We start from the raw sequence: 17,603 nt of genomic DNA, 5'->3' as shown, positions 1-17,603 counted from the left end.
TTTATATTGTCAATGTGGTAGCGCTGTGTATTGTTCGAAACCTTCCCTTAATAGATGTTTTAAATCAGGGGTGCACTGTGGCCCTTGAGGTCTGCTGTATTGTATGCCAGTAGTCTTAGAGGAGGAGAGAGTGTTAAGCCAGTAACCAGTAAACGTTTGCTGGATTGAATCCCTTTATTTATTTATTATTTTATTTTTTTTCACCTTTATTTAACCAGGTAGGCTAGTTGAGAACAAGTTCTCATTTGCAACTGCGACCTGGCCAAGATAAAGCATAGCAGTGTGAACAGACAACACAGAGTTACACATGGAGTAAACAATTAACAAGTCAATAACACAGTAGAAAAAAAGAGTCTATATACATTGTGTGCAAAAGGCATGAGGAGGTAGGCGAATAATTACAATTTTGCAGATTAACACTGGAGTGATAAATGATCAGATGGTCATGTACAGGTAGAGATATTGGTGTGCAAAAGAGCAGAAAAGTAAATAAATATAAACAGTTTGGGGATGCGGTTGGTAAAATTGGGTGGGCTATTTACCGATGGACTATGTACAGCTGCAGCGATCGGTCAGCTGCTCAGATAGCAGATGTTTGAAGTTGGTGAGGGAGATAAAAGTCTCCAACTTCAGCGATTTTTGCAATTCGTTCCAGTCACAGGCAGCAGAGAACTGGAACGAAAGGCGGCCAAATTAGGTGTTGGCTTTAGGGATGATCAGTGAGATACACCTGCTGAAGCGCGTGCTACGGGTGGGTGTTGCCATTGTGACCAGTGAACTGAGATAAGGCGGAGCTTTACCTAGCATGGACTTGTAGATCACCTGGAGCCAGTGGGTCTGGCGACGAATATGTAGCGAGGGCCAGGTCGCAGTGGTGGGTGGTATAAGGTGCTTTAGTAACAAAACGGATGGCACTGTGATAAACTGCATCCAGTTTGCTGAGTAGAGTATTGGAAGCTATTTTGTAGATGACTTCGCCGAAGTCGAGGATCGGTAGGGTAGTCAGTTTTACTAGGGTAAGTTTGGCGGCGTGAGTGAAGGAGGCTTTGTTGCGGAATAGAAAGCTGACTCTAGATTTGATTTTAGATTGGAGATGTTTGATATGAGTCTGGAAGGAGAGTTTACAGTCTAGCCAGACACCTAGGTACTTATAGATGTCCACATATTCTAGGTCGGAACCATCCAGGGTGGTGATGCAAGTCGGGCGTGCGGGTGCAGGCAGCGAACGGTTGAAAGCATGCATTTGGTTTTACTAGCGTTTAAGAGCAGTTGGAGGCCACGGAAGGAGTGTTGTATGGCATTGAAGCTTGTTTGGAGGTTAGATAGCACAGTGTCCAAGGATGGGCCGGAAGTATACAGAATGGTGTCGTCTGCGTAGAGGTGGATCAGGGAATCGCCCGCAGCAAGAGCAACATCATTGATATATACAGAGAAAAGAGTCGGCCCGAGAATTTAACCCTGTGGCACCCCCATAGAGACTGCCAGAGGACCGGACAGCATGCCCTCCGATTTGACACACTGAACTCTGTCTGCAAAGTAGTTGGTGAACCAGGCAAGGCAGTCATCAGAAAAACCGAGGCTACTGAGTCTGCCGATAAGAATATGGTGATTGACAGAGTCGAAAGCCTTGGCAAGGTTGATGAAGACCCTGAACCGACACGGTAATAATCTTGTCATTCTGCCTCTGGGCAAGGCAGTTAATACCGGACAACAACTGCGCCAATGACGTGGATATCGATTAAGGCAGCCCCCCCACCTCTCTGAATCAGGGTTAAATGCCAATGACGCATTTCAGTTGTACAACTGACTAGGTATCCCAAATTGTTAAACTAAATGATAAGTTGTGTGTTTCCTAGGCTCAGCAGCAGGGCCCAGCCTACATGACCGCTGGTCAGTTCGCCCCCCAGGCCCTTGGCGGCAGAGGCAGACCTGGGGTTGTCCAGAACGCCCGACACCAAGCCTTCGACATGAGGATGCAGGGCAGGGACCAGCACAACAAGGTATGATGGGGGGGCTTATCAGGGGGATATTGTTTCTGGTCAACGATGCAAGAAAAAAACACCTATTATCCACTAAAATCCAACGTTGCCATATGCACAGGATACAGTGTAGTGTACCCAGTACAATGAGATGCTTCCTCGCAAGCTCTCCGCACAGTGAACATCTATATGAATGTTGAGGTGTTAGGGCGATATAGGACACTTATACAATTTATAGGTATTTAAATATGTATTTTTATTTCAGGATGCTGCGCAATCCCTAAAAGCCATGATGAAGAATGGTGGCCAGGTATGCCTCCACTGAGAACCTTCTGATTTATAGTGATTTGTAAACTGGTCTAGAATTTTACATGTCTTTTATTGATCAAATGTGGTGGAGGACTTTTGTCCATGTTCAAGCGTTTATATGTACCTCAAGTGTGAGCGCAGTACACATTTCCATGTTTTTTTGATGCTGGTCTGGGCTAGTTTATATTTTTTATTAGTGTATATTCTGAAGCTCTTAATGCCTCTATTCAATCTGCCTTTGTTACTTAAATGTATGAGAAAAATAGCCTGAGATATTTGCACATGAATGAAGTGTGGCAAATGTGAAGGTCTGCACACATTAACTGAATGTTTTATTTTCTTATAATTGGGCAAGTATGCTATTTATCGCAAGTTTTTGACAAACACATAAGTAGAGCTGGAAATGCATTAAACTGTTTTTATTCAGTACATTAACTTAAGCGCCAAAGTAATTTATGCACAATAGTCTAATGGAAAGACCTCTGGAGGGACATGTGCATATGTGTTCTATGTGGATCTTATAATATTTGAATGAAAATCTGTCCCCAATTGGTAGAAACCGATCTGCTGCCAGATGGTTTAGGTATAATTATTTGTAAGGATGTGTGTTTTGTCCAGGCAGGAAGCAGTGATGGGCAGGATGGCCGGAGTGTGAAGCGGAAAGCCGAGGACAGTGACAGCGAGCCAGAGCCTGAGGATAACGTCAGGTAAATGGCTACGCTACAGTCAGTCAACTAGGGAGTAAACCAACCAGGACAGTCTCACCCAAGTAGCCAGTCAGTCAACCAACCAGGCAGGCCTCTCAGCAAGGGTGTGATGGTCTGATTTATGCCTCTCCAGTTCAGCATGGTTCCCTTAGGAGCTCCTCTGTGGTTGGGAGCTCCTCCTGCCTGCAAGTTATTAATATGGAAAGGAGGCATATTCTCATAAATTCCTCTGTGATGTACTCGCGAAGGCTGTTGAATCCATTGGGCTAAATTGGTATTCATGGAGGCTTTGCTGTTACAAGGCTGCTCTCCCTGTGGGCCAGTGTGAAGGATTGGCTAGACAGATGCTGCTCATCTTTCATTATGTGTGCAGTGCATCGCCAATCCACTAATATGGCGAAACCTTTCAGCTGCTTCCTAAAGCAGTAAACTAGTTACTCTTCCATGTCTTCAATGGACTATTGTAATTCCCAAATCCTGTATGGAAGATGAGTAAATGGTCTCTTACTGGCTATAATGCACTATATGACTGAAAGTATGCCTAGCCCAAACAATGAAAAACATCCCCAGACCATTATTCCTCCTCCAACAAACTTTACAGTTGGTGCTATGCATTGGGGCAAGTAGCGTTCTCCTGGCATCCACCAAACCCAGATGTGTCCGTCGGACTGCCAGATGGTGAATCATCACGTCAGAGAACGTGTTTCCACTGCTCCAGAGTCAAATGTCGGTGAGCTTTACACCACTCCAGCCAACACTTGGAATTGTTTATGGAGATCTTATGCTTGTGTGCTGCTGCTCCGCCATGGAAACCCATTTCATGAAGCTCCAGACGAACAGTTATTGTGCTGACGTTTCTTTCCAAGGCAGTTTGGAACTCTAGTGAGTGTTGCAACCGAGGGCAGACTATGTTTACGCGCTTCAGCATTCGGCGGTCCCATTCTGTGAGCTTGTGTGGCCTACCACTTTGTGGCTACGCTGTTGTTGCTCCTAGACATTTCCACTTTACAATAAAAGCACTTCCAATTGACTGGGGCAGCTCTAGCAGGGCAGAAATGTGAAGAACTGACTTGTTGGAAAGGTGGCATCCTGTGACGGTGCCATGTTGAAAGTCAGACTAATTCAGAATGGACCATTTTACAGCCAATCTTTGTCTATGGAGATTTGATTAAGTATTCAGAACCCTATACTTTTTCCATGCTTTGTTATTTTACAGCCTTGTTTTAAAATAGATGGCTTTTTTATGTAATACATCTACACACAATACCCTATAATTACAAATCCAAAAACAGGTTTTTAGAATTTTTTGCGAATGTATTACAGATTTTAAAAAAGTGTATTTACATAAGTATTCAGACCCTCTACTATGAGACTCAACATCAAGCTTGGGTGCATCCTGTTTCCATTGATCATCTTGGAGATGTTTCTACAATTGAAATGGAGTCCATCTTTGGTCAATTCAATTGATTGGACATGGTTTGGAAAGACGTGAAGGTCTCACAGTTGGTCTCACACTCAGAACCTCAAACTGGGGTGAAGGTTCACCTTCCAACAAGACAACGACCCTAAGCGTACAGCCAAGACGACGCAGGAGTGGCTTCGGGACAAGTCTCTGAATGTTCTTGAGTGACCCAGCCAGAGCCTGGACTTGAACCCAATCGAATATCTCTGGGGAGACCTTAAAATAGCTGTGCAGCAACACGCCCCATCCAATTTGACAGCTTGAGAGGAACTGCAGAGAAGAATGGGAGAAACTCTAAATACAGGTGTGCAAAGCTTGTATTGTTTATACCCAAGAATACTCGAGGCTGTAATTTCTGCCAAAGGTGCTGAGTAAAGGGTCTAAATACTTACAGTTGAAGTCAGACGTTTACATACACCTTAGCCAAGTACATTTAAACTCAGTTTTTCACAATTCCTGACATTTAACCCTGAGCTGGTATAACTGAGTCAGGTTTGTAAGCATCCATGCTCGCACAAGCTTTTTCAGTTCTGCCCACAAATGTTCTATGGGATTGAGTTCAGGGCTTTGTGATGGCCACTCCAATACCTTGGCTTTGTTGTCCTTAAGCCATTTTGCCACAACTTTGGAAGTATGCTTGGGGTCATTGTCCATTTGGAAGACCCATTTGCGACCAAGCTTTAACTTCCTGGCTGATGTCTTGATATGTTGCTTTAATTTATCCACATAATGTTCCTACCTCATGTAGCCATCTATTTTGTGAAGTGCAAAAGTCCTTCCTGCAGCAAAGTACCCCCACAACATGATGCATGGCGTTTGGGATAGGGTTCTTCGGCTTGCAAGCCTCCCCCCTTTTCCTCCAAAAATAACGATGGTCATTATGACCAAACAGTTCTATTTTTGTTTCATCAGACCAGAGGACATTTCTCCAAAAAGTACGACCTTTTTCCCCATGTGCAGTTGCAACCGTAGTCTGGCTTTTTTTAATGGCGATTTTGGAGCAGTGGCTTCTTCCTTGCTGAGCGGCCTTTCAGGTTATGTCGATATAGGACTTGTTTTACTGTGGATATAGATACTTTTGTACCAGTTTCCTCCAGCATCTTCACAAGGCTGTTGTTCAGGGATTGATTTGCACTTTTCTCACCAAAGTACGTTCATCTCTAGGAGACAGAACGCGTCTCCTTGCTGAGCGGTATGACGGCTGCATGGTTCCATGGTGTTTATTCTTGCATACTATTGTTGGTACAGATGAACGTGGTACCTTCAGGCATTTAGCCATTTTTCCCAAGGATGCCCCAGACTTGTGAAGGTCTACAAAAAAAAATCTGAGGTCTTGGCTGATTTGTTTTGATTATCGCATGATGTCAAGCAGAGGCACGGAGTTTGAAGGTAGGCCTTGAAATACATCCATAGGTACACCTCCAATTGACTCAAATTATGTCAATTAGCCTATCAGAAGCTTCTAAATCCATTACATAATTTTCCAAGCTGACCCACTGGAATTGTGATACAGTAAAATAGTCTGTAAACAATGGTTGGGAAAATTACTTGTCATGCACAAAGTAATGTCCTAACCGACTTGCTAAAACTATAGTTTGTTAACAAGAAGTTTGGAGTGGTTGAAAAACAAGTTTTAATGACTCCAACCTAAGTGTATGTAAACTTTCGACTTCAACTGTATGTAAATGTGATATTTCAGTTTCTTTTTTTTATACATTTGCAAATATTTCTAAACCTGTTTTTGCTTTTTCATTGTGGGTTGTTGTGTGTAGATGGAGGGGAAACAATTGATACATTTTTTAATAAAGCTGTAACTTAAGTGGAGAAAGTCACGGTCTGAATACTTTCAGAATGCACTGCATATGTTACAGGGAATTGTGATAGACATGCAAGACTGAGTATGGCCTTCTCACAGAGTTCTATTGATTAGGAGGCCCAAGTCTTTTGGCCTTGCTGGCTGTTTAGAGTGCTTTGTCATCCCAACCTTACAATAGAACATGACGGTCCATGTGTGTTAGGTTGTGGGAGGACGGCTGGAAGCAAAGATACTACAAAACCAAGTTTGATGTTGACGCGACTGACGATGACTTCCGCAAAAAGGTGGTGAAGTCCTACGTGGAGGGTCTCTGCTGGGTACTCCGATACTACTACCAGGTATGACACTGATTCAAATCAACTTTTATTTTTCAAATGCACAGGATACAGTGTAGTGTACACAGTAAAATGAAATGCTTACTTGCAAGGTCTTATTTGAAAAAGTTAACGAGCACAGTGAAGAATTAACATAATGGCCGCCACAAAATTGCCTTTAAAGGCCCAGTGCAGTAAAAAATAAATATTCCCACACTGAGGTTGGAATAATACTGTGAAATTGTGAAAATTATGATAATGCTCCTTTAGTGTAAGAGCTGTTTGAGTTGTTTAATCCTTTTTTGGTGGGATGGAGTTTGGGCCTTCCATGGTGACATCACCATGCAGTAAATGTATTAATATACCAATAAGATTGAGTTATGAAAGCCCTGCTCTAAGAGAAGAGCATTCCATCCAGCCAACAGTCAACCATTGGTGTGACTTTGAAATTGTAAATCACTAGCCAAGGATACGTGTTTCAAGCCTAGATTCTTTGGTGGAATTTTTTTAAGTAAACAATCTGCCCCTGCACAAATATAATTTGAATATACACTGAACAAAAATGTAAAGTGTGGGTCCCATGTTTCATGGGTTAAAATAAATGATCCACGAAAAGCACTACATCCCTGTTAGTTAGCATTTCTAATTTGCCAAGATAAGCATCCACCTGACAGGTGTGGCATATCAAGAAGCTGATTAAACAGCATGATCACTACACATGTACACCTTGTGCTGGGGACAAAAGGCCACTCTTAAATGTGCAGTTTTGTCACACAATGCCAGAAATGTCTCAAGTTTTGAGAGAGCGTGCAATTGGCATGCCGACTGCCAGAATGTCCACCAGTTGTTGCCAGAGAATTTAATGTAAATTTCTTTACCATAAGCCACCTTCGTTTTAGAGAATTTGGCAGTACGTCCAACTGGTCTCACAACTGCAGACCACGTGTAACCACCCCAGCCCAGGACCTCCACATCCGGCTTCTTCACCTGTGGGATCGTCTGATACCAGCCACCCAGACAGATAATGAAACTGTGGGTTTGCACAACCAAAGAATTTCTGTGCAAACTGAAAGTCTCAGAGAAGCTTCTGAATGCTCGTCCTGCTCACCAGGGTCTTAACTTGACTGCAGTTTAGCATCGTAGCTGACTTCAGTGGGCAAATGCTCACCTTTGATGGTCACTGGCACACTAGAGAAGTGTGCTCTTCACAAATTAATCCCGGTTTCAATTGTACCGGGCAGCTGGCTGACAGGGTGTATGAAGTTGAGTGGCAAGAGGTTTTCTGACATCAACATTGTGAACAGGGGCCTCCCGGGTGGTTAAGGGCGCTGTACTGCAGCGCCAGCTGTGCCATCAGAGTCCCTGGGTTTGCGCCCAGGCTGTCGTAACCGGCCGCGACCGGGAGGTTCGTGGGGCGACGCACAATTGGCCTAGTGTCGTCCGGGTTAGGGAGGGATTGGCCGGTAGGGATCTCCTTGTCTCATCACGCACCAGCGACTCCTGTGGGCGCAGTGCCGGGCGCAGTGCGTGCTAGCCAAGGTTGCCAGGTGCACGGCGTAGCCTCCGACACATTGGTGCGGCTGGCTTCCGGGTTGGATGCGCGCAGTGTTAAGAAGCAGTACGGCTGGTTGGGTTGTGTATCGGAGGACGCATGAAATTCAGCCTTCGTCTCTCCCGAGCCCGTACGGGAGTTGTAACAAGATAGTAGCTACTACAACAATTGGATACCACGAAATTGGGGAGAAAAAGGGGTAAAAAATTTAAAAAATAAAATTAAAAAAACATTGTGAACAGAGTGCCCCGTGGTGGTGGGGTTATGGTATGGGCAGACAAAAGTTACGAACACAATTGCATTTTATTGATGGCAATTGGAATGCAGAGAGAGCATGACGAGATCCAGACACCCATTGTCATGCCATTCATCCACCGCCATCACCTGATGTTTCAGAATGATAATGCACAACCCCATATTGCAAGGATCTGGAAGCAATTCCTGGAAGCTGAAAATGTCCCAGTTCTTCCATGGCCTGCATACTCACCAGACATGTCACCCATTGAGCATGTGTGGGATGCCCTGTATTGACGTGTACGGCACTGTGTTCCAGTTTCCGCCAATATCTAGCAACTTTGCACAGCCATTGAAGAGGAGTGGGACAACTTAGACACACTCAACAGCCTGATCAACTCTGGTATTGGAAAGTGTTTTGGGACATGTACGTTTGCCAGTTGGCGGACTTCCCAAACCCAATTCCAAGCCATTTGCACCATTCCTTCCAATGATTCAACTTTTATGGTTTAACGACCTCTACTTCGCCTACCAGTTTTCCAAGTATGCAATCTTAAGATAATTACATGTCAGTCACAGGCAAGTGTCACCTAGATTAGAGGGTCATATAAGCTCCCCATTTTCTCTCAAAATGAATTGAAATTGAGAAAACGTTTGGTGTTCACACGTGTATTTGTTTGATTTACAACTGCACAGGACCAAGAAGAAAACATCTAAACTGATATAACTCAATTATTTCAAATTTGAATGAATGTGGTTTGAGTCAAGTGTTTCTTTGCCCTCAATGCACTACATTGTAAATTGCAAGGGTGCAATATATTTGACCTCATCTGTAGGCCTAGTCCAGGGGTATTTATTCATCCCTGGGCGTTCTTATTTAGTAGGTTATGTATTCAAATGTTTCCTGTTGAATTGTCAGTTATTTACGCAAATAAATCAAAGTAATGATTTTCTATTTTCCTGATGTTGAATTCAGTCATTTATGTCAATAAATGAAAAGTCAAGTCAAATCTGGAGTAAATGGACCCCTAGCTAGCTAGTAATTTAATCACGCTTAGTGGAAATTCTGTTATTGGAGGATCATTTCTCCTGGCCCTCTCATTAACTGTCTGTTGATTGACAGGGATGCGCGTCCTGGAAGTGGTACTTCCCGTTCCACTACGCCCCATTTGCCTCGGACTTCAAAGACATCAAAGGCATGTTCACCGACTTTGAGCTTGGGACCAAGCCGGTAAGAATGGAGGACGTCAGGCTTCTCTCTCTCCCATTGTTAGGCCTGTCTGTTTTGTGTGGTCTAATGTTCCTGTGTTTCAGTTCAAGCCCCTGGAACAGCTGATGGGTGTCTTCCCTGCCGCCAGTGGAAACTTCCTGCCCCAAACATGGCGGTCACTCATGAGCAACCCAGTAAGTTTCACTTAATTTTAAAATGTTAACTATTTCAGCATAGTCCGAGCATATGTAGCTAATCTATAAGGGGCAATAGATGTGGAACTGATAGATTTTCTATGTAGGGGACCATCCAAATAAAGTGTGATCAATGTTATGATCATAGAAGTTGATTTAACTGCTTTGTCACCCATGTTTTCCTAACCTGTCGCTTGGTCTCCAACAGGAATCCTCCATCATTGACTTCTACCCTGATGACTTTGCCATTGACTTGAATGGAAAGAAATACGCTTGGCAGGGTAAGTCAACAGAATAATGGACTATTTAAATGGACACCTTGACATGGCAGTGAATGCAGGTGGTTAGTTTGTATGTCCTGAATGATATACTCACTGCATTGCAGTGGGGTCCAGGCCTGGTAACTGTAAAGCATTACTGCTGATTTTAAAAAGGGCTTTATATAATACATTTGATTGAATGCGTTTTCCCCTCCGTGTGTAGGTGTTGCATTGCTTCCCTTCGTGGATGAGCGCAGGCTGAGGGCAGCCCTGGCTGAAGTCTACCCAAACCTTTCTCCAGAGGAAAGTGAGTAATGGGATTCTTCAACTTCAATCCACCATTGTAAACCACTCCTTCGGAATATGTATCACAGTAGTACAGTTACAGTACTTTATTAATTAAACATTTCAAGTGTGACGAACACACCTTTAGAAGATGAATGTACAATGCATTTGGAAAGTATTCAGGCCCCTTGACTTTTTCCACATTTTGTTACGTTACAGCCTTATTCTAAAATTGAATAATTAATGTAATAATCCCTCATCAATCTACACACAATACCCCATAATGTCAAAGCGAAAACCGCTTTTTAGAAATTTGAGCTAATGTATTACAAATAAAATGATCACATTTACATAACTATTCAGACCTTTTACTCAGTACTTTGTTGAAGCACCTTTGGCAGCGATTACAGCCTCAAGTCTTCTTGGGTATGACGCTATTGTTTTGAATATTGACTGTCAGTCACTCCAGCTGATGTTTTCTCTCTTTCTTTCAGACAAGAGGAACAGTCTTGGCAGTGATATGCTGTTTATTGGGAAGTCTCATCCTTGCTGTGACTTCATCCAGGAACTGTACCGTGGAGAATCTCATGAGGTATGTAAAGCCATGATCAACTTTATTGTGCGGCGGCAGGGTAGCCTAGTGCGTTGGACTAGTAACCGGAAGGTTGCAAGTTCAAACCCCTGAGCTGACAAGGTCGATCTGTCGTTCTGCCCCTGAACAGTCAGTTAACCCACTGTTCCTAGGCTGTCATTGAAAATAAGAATTTGTTCTTAACTGACTTGCCTGGTTAAATAAAGAAAAAATTAAATAAAAAATTGTATAGTGTATTGTAAACTGGGTTAGAGTCCTGAATGCTGAGTGGCTGACAGCCGTGGAATATCAGACTACGGGCTGTGTCGTCGTGCTTAAAAACAGCCCTTAACAGCCCATATACCACACCTCCTTGTGCTTATTGCTTAAATATTAACATTGCTCTGTGTGTTTTCCTCAGGGCACTGAGATGCCAGCAGAACTATGCCATGGAATTCAAGGTACATTAAATCTTGACGAAGACCCTATCCTACCAGATAAGTAAGGAATATCTATTTTATTATCATACATTTTAGAAGTTACCATTTATCCATCCTTCTGTGGAGAGAATCCTGGCTAACCTATGACTGTGAAACATCATTTGTTAGGCCAGTGCAGTCTCCCATCCCCATGCTGCGGGACATTGCACAGAACACCGCCATTGGGTAAGGATTCATATTTTACCCTCACAACCTCTGGTTCCCAGGGGGTATACGTAACCAAAATGGTGTTGTCTGGTCTGCTGCCCAATATTTGTTCTTCCATAGTCCCATTAACCAGGTTTCTATCCAACCTTTTTATGTGAGTTAAGTACATGTAGGTTAAAAAAATGTAATGACAGGCTTGATGGAAACAACGTTTTTATGTACATTTTCCAAATGTCGACAAAGTACATTTGGAGTCACGTGATGACATGTTGTGTGGTCCTCCCACTAGGGAAAGTATGCAGTTTATTAGGCTACAAATTAAATAAATTATGAACTTCACAGGGTCGAGAAAGTGCAAGGTGATGAGCTTGATGCTCTTTTTCAATAAATATTGAGGGTCTTATTCTGCTGACATGTTCATCAACGCTTGGCTGCCGTTTTTGACTAAAATAATCTTGCTCTTTTGTCCATAATAATCTCATGTAGGCTATATATATGCTGTAGCCAACAGCGGCGTAGATAGAGTACTGCATCTGTCCTGCGTGCTGTTGGCTCGAGCGCACATGCCAATACCAGAGTGGGTACACTCGCTATACAACGCAAGCCTTTTTTTTGTGAGAACCATCAGTAGAGTTGAAAATGTGATGGAAACCCATTTAACTTGTATTTTGAAGACGTGTCCCTCATTCACACTGAGCTGGAACAAGACTCATGCCAAACTTGAATTGATACCGTTTTCTATGACCAGCGCTGGAGTATCGGAGGATGATAATACCAGGGATCACTGCATTTCTCCTTGGGGCAGGATGGTTATTGAATATATTGCCAATGCAAGGTTTGGCCTGTACTCTTAGGGGATCCATGTTCTTGAAAATAATTCTTCTGTTTTCACTAATGCTAAATACAGGTTAAGTTCCGATATAAACTAACACATTAATAATTCATCAAATCAATTGTAGCAAAAATTCTGTTTTATAAATGTGTAAATTGTTCCTTTTTATCTTGGCAGAGTGAAATATAAGGACCCACAGTACGGAGAGACCTTTGTGTTCAAGGCTGTCATTCTTCCTGGAGCTAAGTAAGTTTTTTTTATATATATATAAATATAGCTATTTTAATACTTAGTTTTGATAATTAACATGTTCCCATTGCATCGGTGTTGTATATCATCTTACTGTGTGTATAACACCTAGTGTATATTCTCAGTGTTTTCCACAAACACATGTAGCCAGCCAGGCTCCCCCCCAGGTTGACATTTTTGCCAAACGAGCTCTATTCTATTTTGGTGGCCGTCTAGTACATTCTAATGCTAGATTGTGTTTTCAGGCGGGGGAAAAAATATTATTTATTAATAAATAAAACTTTTAATCAATCAAATGTATTTATAAAGCCCTTTTTAGATCAGCAGAGGGCACAAAGTGCTATATAGAAACCCAGCCTAAAACCTCAATCAGCAAGCAATGCAAATGTGGAAACACAGTGGCTAGGAAAAACTCCTTAGGAAGGCAGGAACCTGTGAAGAAACCTAGAGAGGAACCAGGCTCTGAGGGGTGGCCAGTCCACTTCTGACTGTGCCGGGTGGAGATTGAGAGTACATGGTCATTTAAGGACAGATTGTTCTTCAAGATGTTCATACGTTCATAGATGACCAGCAGGGTCAAATAATAATCACAGTGGTTTTAGAGTGTACAACAGGTCAGTACATCAGGAGTAAATTTCAGTTGACTTTTCATAGCCGATCGTTCAGAGGTCGAGACCGCAGGTGTGGTAGGGAGAGAGAGTGGAAAACAGCAGGTCTGGGACAAGGTAGCACGTCCGGTGAACAGTTCAGGGTTCCTTAGCCGCAGGCAGAACTGGAGCAGCAGCACGACCAGTTGGACTGGGGACAGCAAGGAGTCATCAGGCCAGGTAGTCCTGAGGCATGATGCTAGGGCTCAGGTCCTCCGGGAGAGGGGGGGGGGGGGAGGGAGGGAGGGAGCATAATTAAATTCACACAGGAGAATTACACCAGATATAACAGACTGACCCTAGCCCCCCGGCACATAGACTATTACAGCATAGATACTTGAGACTGGTTGGGTCGGGGGACTCTGTGGCCCCGTCCGACAATACCCCCGGACAGGGCTAACCTGGCAGGATATTAGCCCACCCACTTTGTCCAAGCACAGCCCCTACACCACTAGAGGGATATCAACAGACCAACTTACTACCCTGAAGATCTCCACCACCCAAGGGGTGCAAAAGTGTTTCATCAGCTGTTGTACAATATGATATAAAACACAAGAAAAAAAATATTTTGACTGCATTTGGGCCTTTAAAGAATCCTGTAACAGTCTGCTGACTTCCACAGGCTTCAAGCTTCCTTTTGAGGCGTTTTCTCAGCCATCTGCAATACAGGCATGAATGAAGCAGGCGTTTGACAGGGGCTTTGCTACACAGAAAGCAGCAGTTGACTAGTCCGTTGTGAACACTTTGATTAAATCTCTAGACATATGTCAATATCGTTGAATATACCATATAAGTATCATTGGCTTAAAACAATTCAAGCTGTTTTATTTTAGCCTCACTCCTGTGCAAAATATGATATCTCTCCAGTAGCCTACCTATTGTTCTTGCGGTGAGAATGATTCACCATATTCATTGAATGTTTTCATAATTTATTTGTAGATAATCTCCAAAAAGTCTACCAGTAAGCATATAAGGGAGCTAAGTGAATGGCTCTCTTACCAATTTGGTAGGCTACTGACGAGTCACTCACTTTAACGTCACTGTCTGGCAAGGCCTGATGGACTTCAAATAAAAACAATCTTTACTTGTCCTGATGTGATACCATGGACATACAGCACATTTGGAAAGTGTTCAGATCACCTTCACGTTTTCCACATTTTGTTACATTACAGCCTTGTTCTAAAATGTATTAAATTGTTTTATTTGCTCATCAATCGACACACAATACCCCATAATGACAAGGCAACAACACATTTTTAGACATGTTTGCAAATGTATTAAAAATCTAAAACATCACAGCACATAAGCATTCAGACCCTTCACTCAGTACTACATTGAAGCACCTTTAGCAGCGATTACAGCCTCGAGTCTTATTGGGTATGACGCTACAAGCTTGGCACACCTGTATTTGGGGAGTTTCTCCCATTCTTCTCTGCAGATCCTCTCAAGCTCTGTCAGGTTGGATGGGGTGCATCCGCTGCACAGCTATTCTCAGGTCTCTCCAGAGATGTTTGATCGGGTTCAAGTTCGGGCTCTGGCTGGGGCCACTCAAGGACCATTCAGAGACTTGTCCCGACACCACTCCTGCGTTGTCTTGGCTGTGTGCTTAAGGTCGCTGTCCTGTTTGGTGAACCTTCTTGTTCTTGGGGACCTTCAATTATTGTTCTTGGGGACCTTCAATGCTGCAGAAATGTTTTAGTACCCTTCCCCAGATCTGTGCCTCGACACAATCCTGTCTCGGAGCTCTATAGACAATTCCTTCGACCTCATGGCTTGGTTTTTGCTCTGACATGCACTGTCTACTATGGGACCTTATATAGACAGGTGTGTGCGTTTCCAAATCATGTCCAGTCAATTTAATTTACCACAGGTGAACCCCAAGTTGTAGAAACTTCTCAAGGATGATCAATGGAAACAAGATGCAACCAAGCTGATTTATTTTTTTGTCTCGTAGCAAAGGGTCTTGATACTTAAGTAATACGTTATTTCTGTTTTTTATTTTGAGTTAATGTGCTAACATTTATAAACCTATTTTCACTTTGTCATTATGGGGTATTGTGTGTAGATTGAGGGGGGAAATTAATTTAATACGTTTTAGAATAAGGCTGTAACGTAACAAATTGTAGAAAAGGGGAAGGGGTCTGAATACTTTCCGAATGCCCTGTATTTTCCCATGTGGGGTCTAAAATGTGTGTTGTCTTTATTTTTTTATTTGATCATGGAGCTCTAACATTGTATGGTGTTGATTGTTTGTTACTGTTAATTTGTTTGAAAAAATCGTACTTAAATTGTACTTACCACAATCTTTCCTCAGGATGCCTGAGAAGGTTCTGAAGCCTGGGGACTGGGAGAGAGGTAACCGTGGCAGGGGTAACTGGAGGCCCCAACTGGGTTTCAACTCCAACAGGCAGCAGGTCCACCTTGACCAGTCAGCCTTCAGGGCCCTGGGGTACGTGCACACCACTTCAAACTAGATAGCATTGACCGACCTTTATGATGTCCCTTCAACAGTCGCCATTAAATACCCACCTTTTGATTTATGCCATCTAGGCTCTTTTATTTTACTTAGTCAGACGATCTCAGAAGGCTGAATTATCATTTAAATCTGCAGTCTAATTCAAACAATGTTCACCCCCACCATGCTTTTTTTGATGAACAGCTGAGGGATGTTTTAAACTATACAGTGTTCACTGTTACATTAACAAAGTAAATAGTTAAACCAAGTTCAAAGTTCATGAAGTCTAAAAATGAATGTACCTATCCCGCATTGCCCCTTTAAGGAACCTGGGCAATTGAACATCTGGCTGATTCTGAACTTGTGTGTGCACGCACATACACACATACCGTTCAAAAGTTTTGGGTCACTTAGAAATGTCCTTGTTTTTTAAATAACATCAAATTGATCAGAAATACAGTGTAGACATTGTTAATGTTGTAATGGACTATTGTAGCTGGAAACGGCTGATTTTTCATGGAATATCTACATAGAAGTACAGAAGCCCATTATCAGCAACCTTCACACCTGTGTTCCAATGGCACGTTGTGTTAGCTAATCCAAGTTTATAATTTTAAAAGTTTAATTGATCATTAGAAAACCCTTTTGAAATTGTTAGCACAACTGAAAACTGTCGTGCTGATGAAAGAAGCAATAAACTGGCCTTCATTAGACTAGTTGAGTATCTGGAGCATCAGCATTTGTGGGTTCGATTACAGGCTCAAAATGGCTAGAAACAAAACTTTCTTCTGAAACTCGTCAGTCTGTGTAGCTGTGACAGGAAATGGTTAGTATTAGCAGTCATGTCTATAATATACTACATCTCAGTAGGAATGTTTTATGAAATGTGTTCAGTATGTGTAGGATTTCTGCCGTTAGCTGATGTTTAATGCTTCAGACTTGGTGTGTTCCTGAATCTAAAGTAGCCACCGTATTGGGTGTGCTTAGCGTGGCATCCGGACCCAAATGTCTTCCTCAATTAAGTACCCGGCCACAAGGGTTAGTAGTCAGCTATTTGGCTGGCAGCTGGCGCTTATAGAAGTGTATATGGAACAGCCGTTAACTGATGTTTAACGTCTGTGACTTACTCTGCGTGTTCTGTTGTTTTCAGTCACAGCATGAACAGACAGCAGCAGGGAGGTGGGCAGTACAGCAACGCTGCACCCCCTGGCAACTACCACCAGGGGAGCTACAACAGGCCCCCCCACAGCGGCAGTGGTGGTCACCTCCCACCCTTCCAACGTAAGACCTACACCCACACAGGCAGGGCAGGCCTCGGACAAACACACCTTTACTGCATTTCTGATCAACTAAAATATAGCCTTTACATTGTGTCAAGTAGTAACTCTCTCTCCATCTAAAATGGGCAATAGAAAGGCTGTCAGACGGCCAGTAATCTCCGTTCCGATACGGCCTTTTGTTTCATCATTCCTTACTTGCGGGAACATTTCGCTTCCTTTCTCCTTGGCTGAGATATCATACCTCTTCTGAAAAGACAAATAACTATATTATACAATTAAATTGCCCTTTGTTCAACACTGGGAAGTTAGAATGGTATAACCTACATATGGAGGGGGGGACATTCTCTCTCTCTGTTTCCCTGCCCCTAATCAGAGGCTCCTGGTTGGGCCCTTGCCTCATGCTCCTCTGACAGCAGGTGTGTGTTACAAATAGCACCCTATTCCCTACATAGTGCACTACTTTTGACCTATATCGTGCCCGTAGAGCTCCAGTCCAAAGTAGTGCACTATATAGGGAATAGTTTGTCATTTGGGAAGCAGACTCGGTTCTCCAATTTGACTTTGATGTGCCAATTTGCAAATGGATGAATAATCTCATCT

At 42.9% G+C, this 17,603-nt stretch overlaps 1 protein-coding gene across 1 annotated transcript in view; it reads left to right on the top strand.

The window, feature by feature from the left end:
• LOC139415021 (5'-3' exoribonuclease 2-like) overlaps positions 1-17,603 on the top strand; it is a 42,232-nt gene that overhangs the window by 14,770 nt on the left and 9,859 nt on the right. Inside the window, exons 15-28 of the mRNA XM_071162761.1 lie at positions 1,857-2,000; positions 2,245-2,289; positions 2,907-2,995; positions 6,476-6,611; positions 9,497-9,604; positions 9,688-9,777; positions 9,986-10,058; positions 10,261-10,344; positions 10,817-10,914; positions 11,315-11,394; positions 11,502-11,558; positions 12,550-12,618; positions 15,583-15,717; positions 16,874-17,004. Of these exons, the coding sequence (XP_071018862.1) occupies positions 1,857-2,000; positions 2,245-2,289; positions 2,907-2,995; positions 6,476-6,611; positions 9,497-9,604; positions 9,688-9,777; positions 9,986-10,058; positions 10,261-10,344; positions 10,817-10,914; positions 11,315-11,394; positions 11,502-11,558; positions 12,550-12,618; positions 15,583-15,717; positions 16,874-17,004 (1,339 nt within the window). The remainder of the gene's footprint in view (positions 1-1,856; positions 2,001-2,244; positions 2,290-2,906; positions 2,996-6,475; positions 6,612-9,496; positions 9,605-9,687; positions 9,778-9,985; positions 10,059-10,260; positions 10,345-10,816; positions 10,915-11,314; positions 11,395-11,501; positions 11,559-12,549; positions 12,619-15,582; positions 15,718-16,873; positions 17,005-17,603) is intronic.

Source organism: Oncorhynchus clarkii, chromosome 8, assembly GCF_045791955.1.
Source record: "Oncorhynchus clarkii lewisi isolate Uvic-CL-2024 chromosome 8, UVic_Ocla_1.0, whole genome shotgun sequence".
Lineage (NCBI taxonomy): Eukaryota > Metazoa > Chordata > Actinopteri > Salmoniformes > Salmonidae > Oncorhynchus > Oncorhynchus clarkii.
This window is presented reverse-complemented; position numbering and strand designations above follow the sequence as displayed.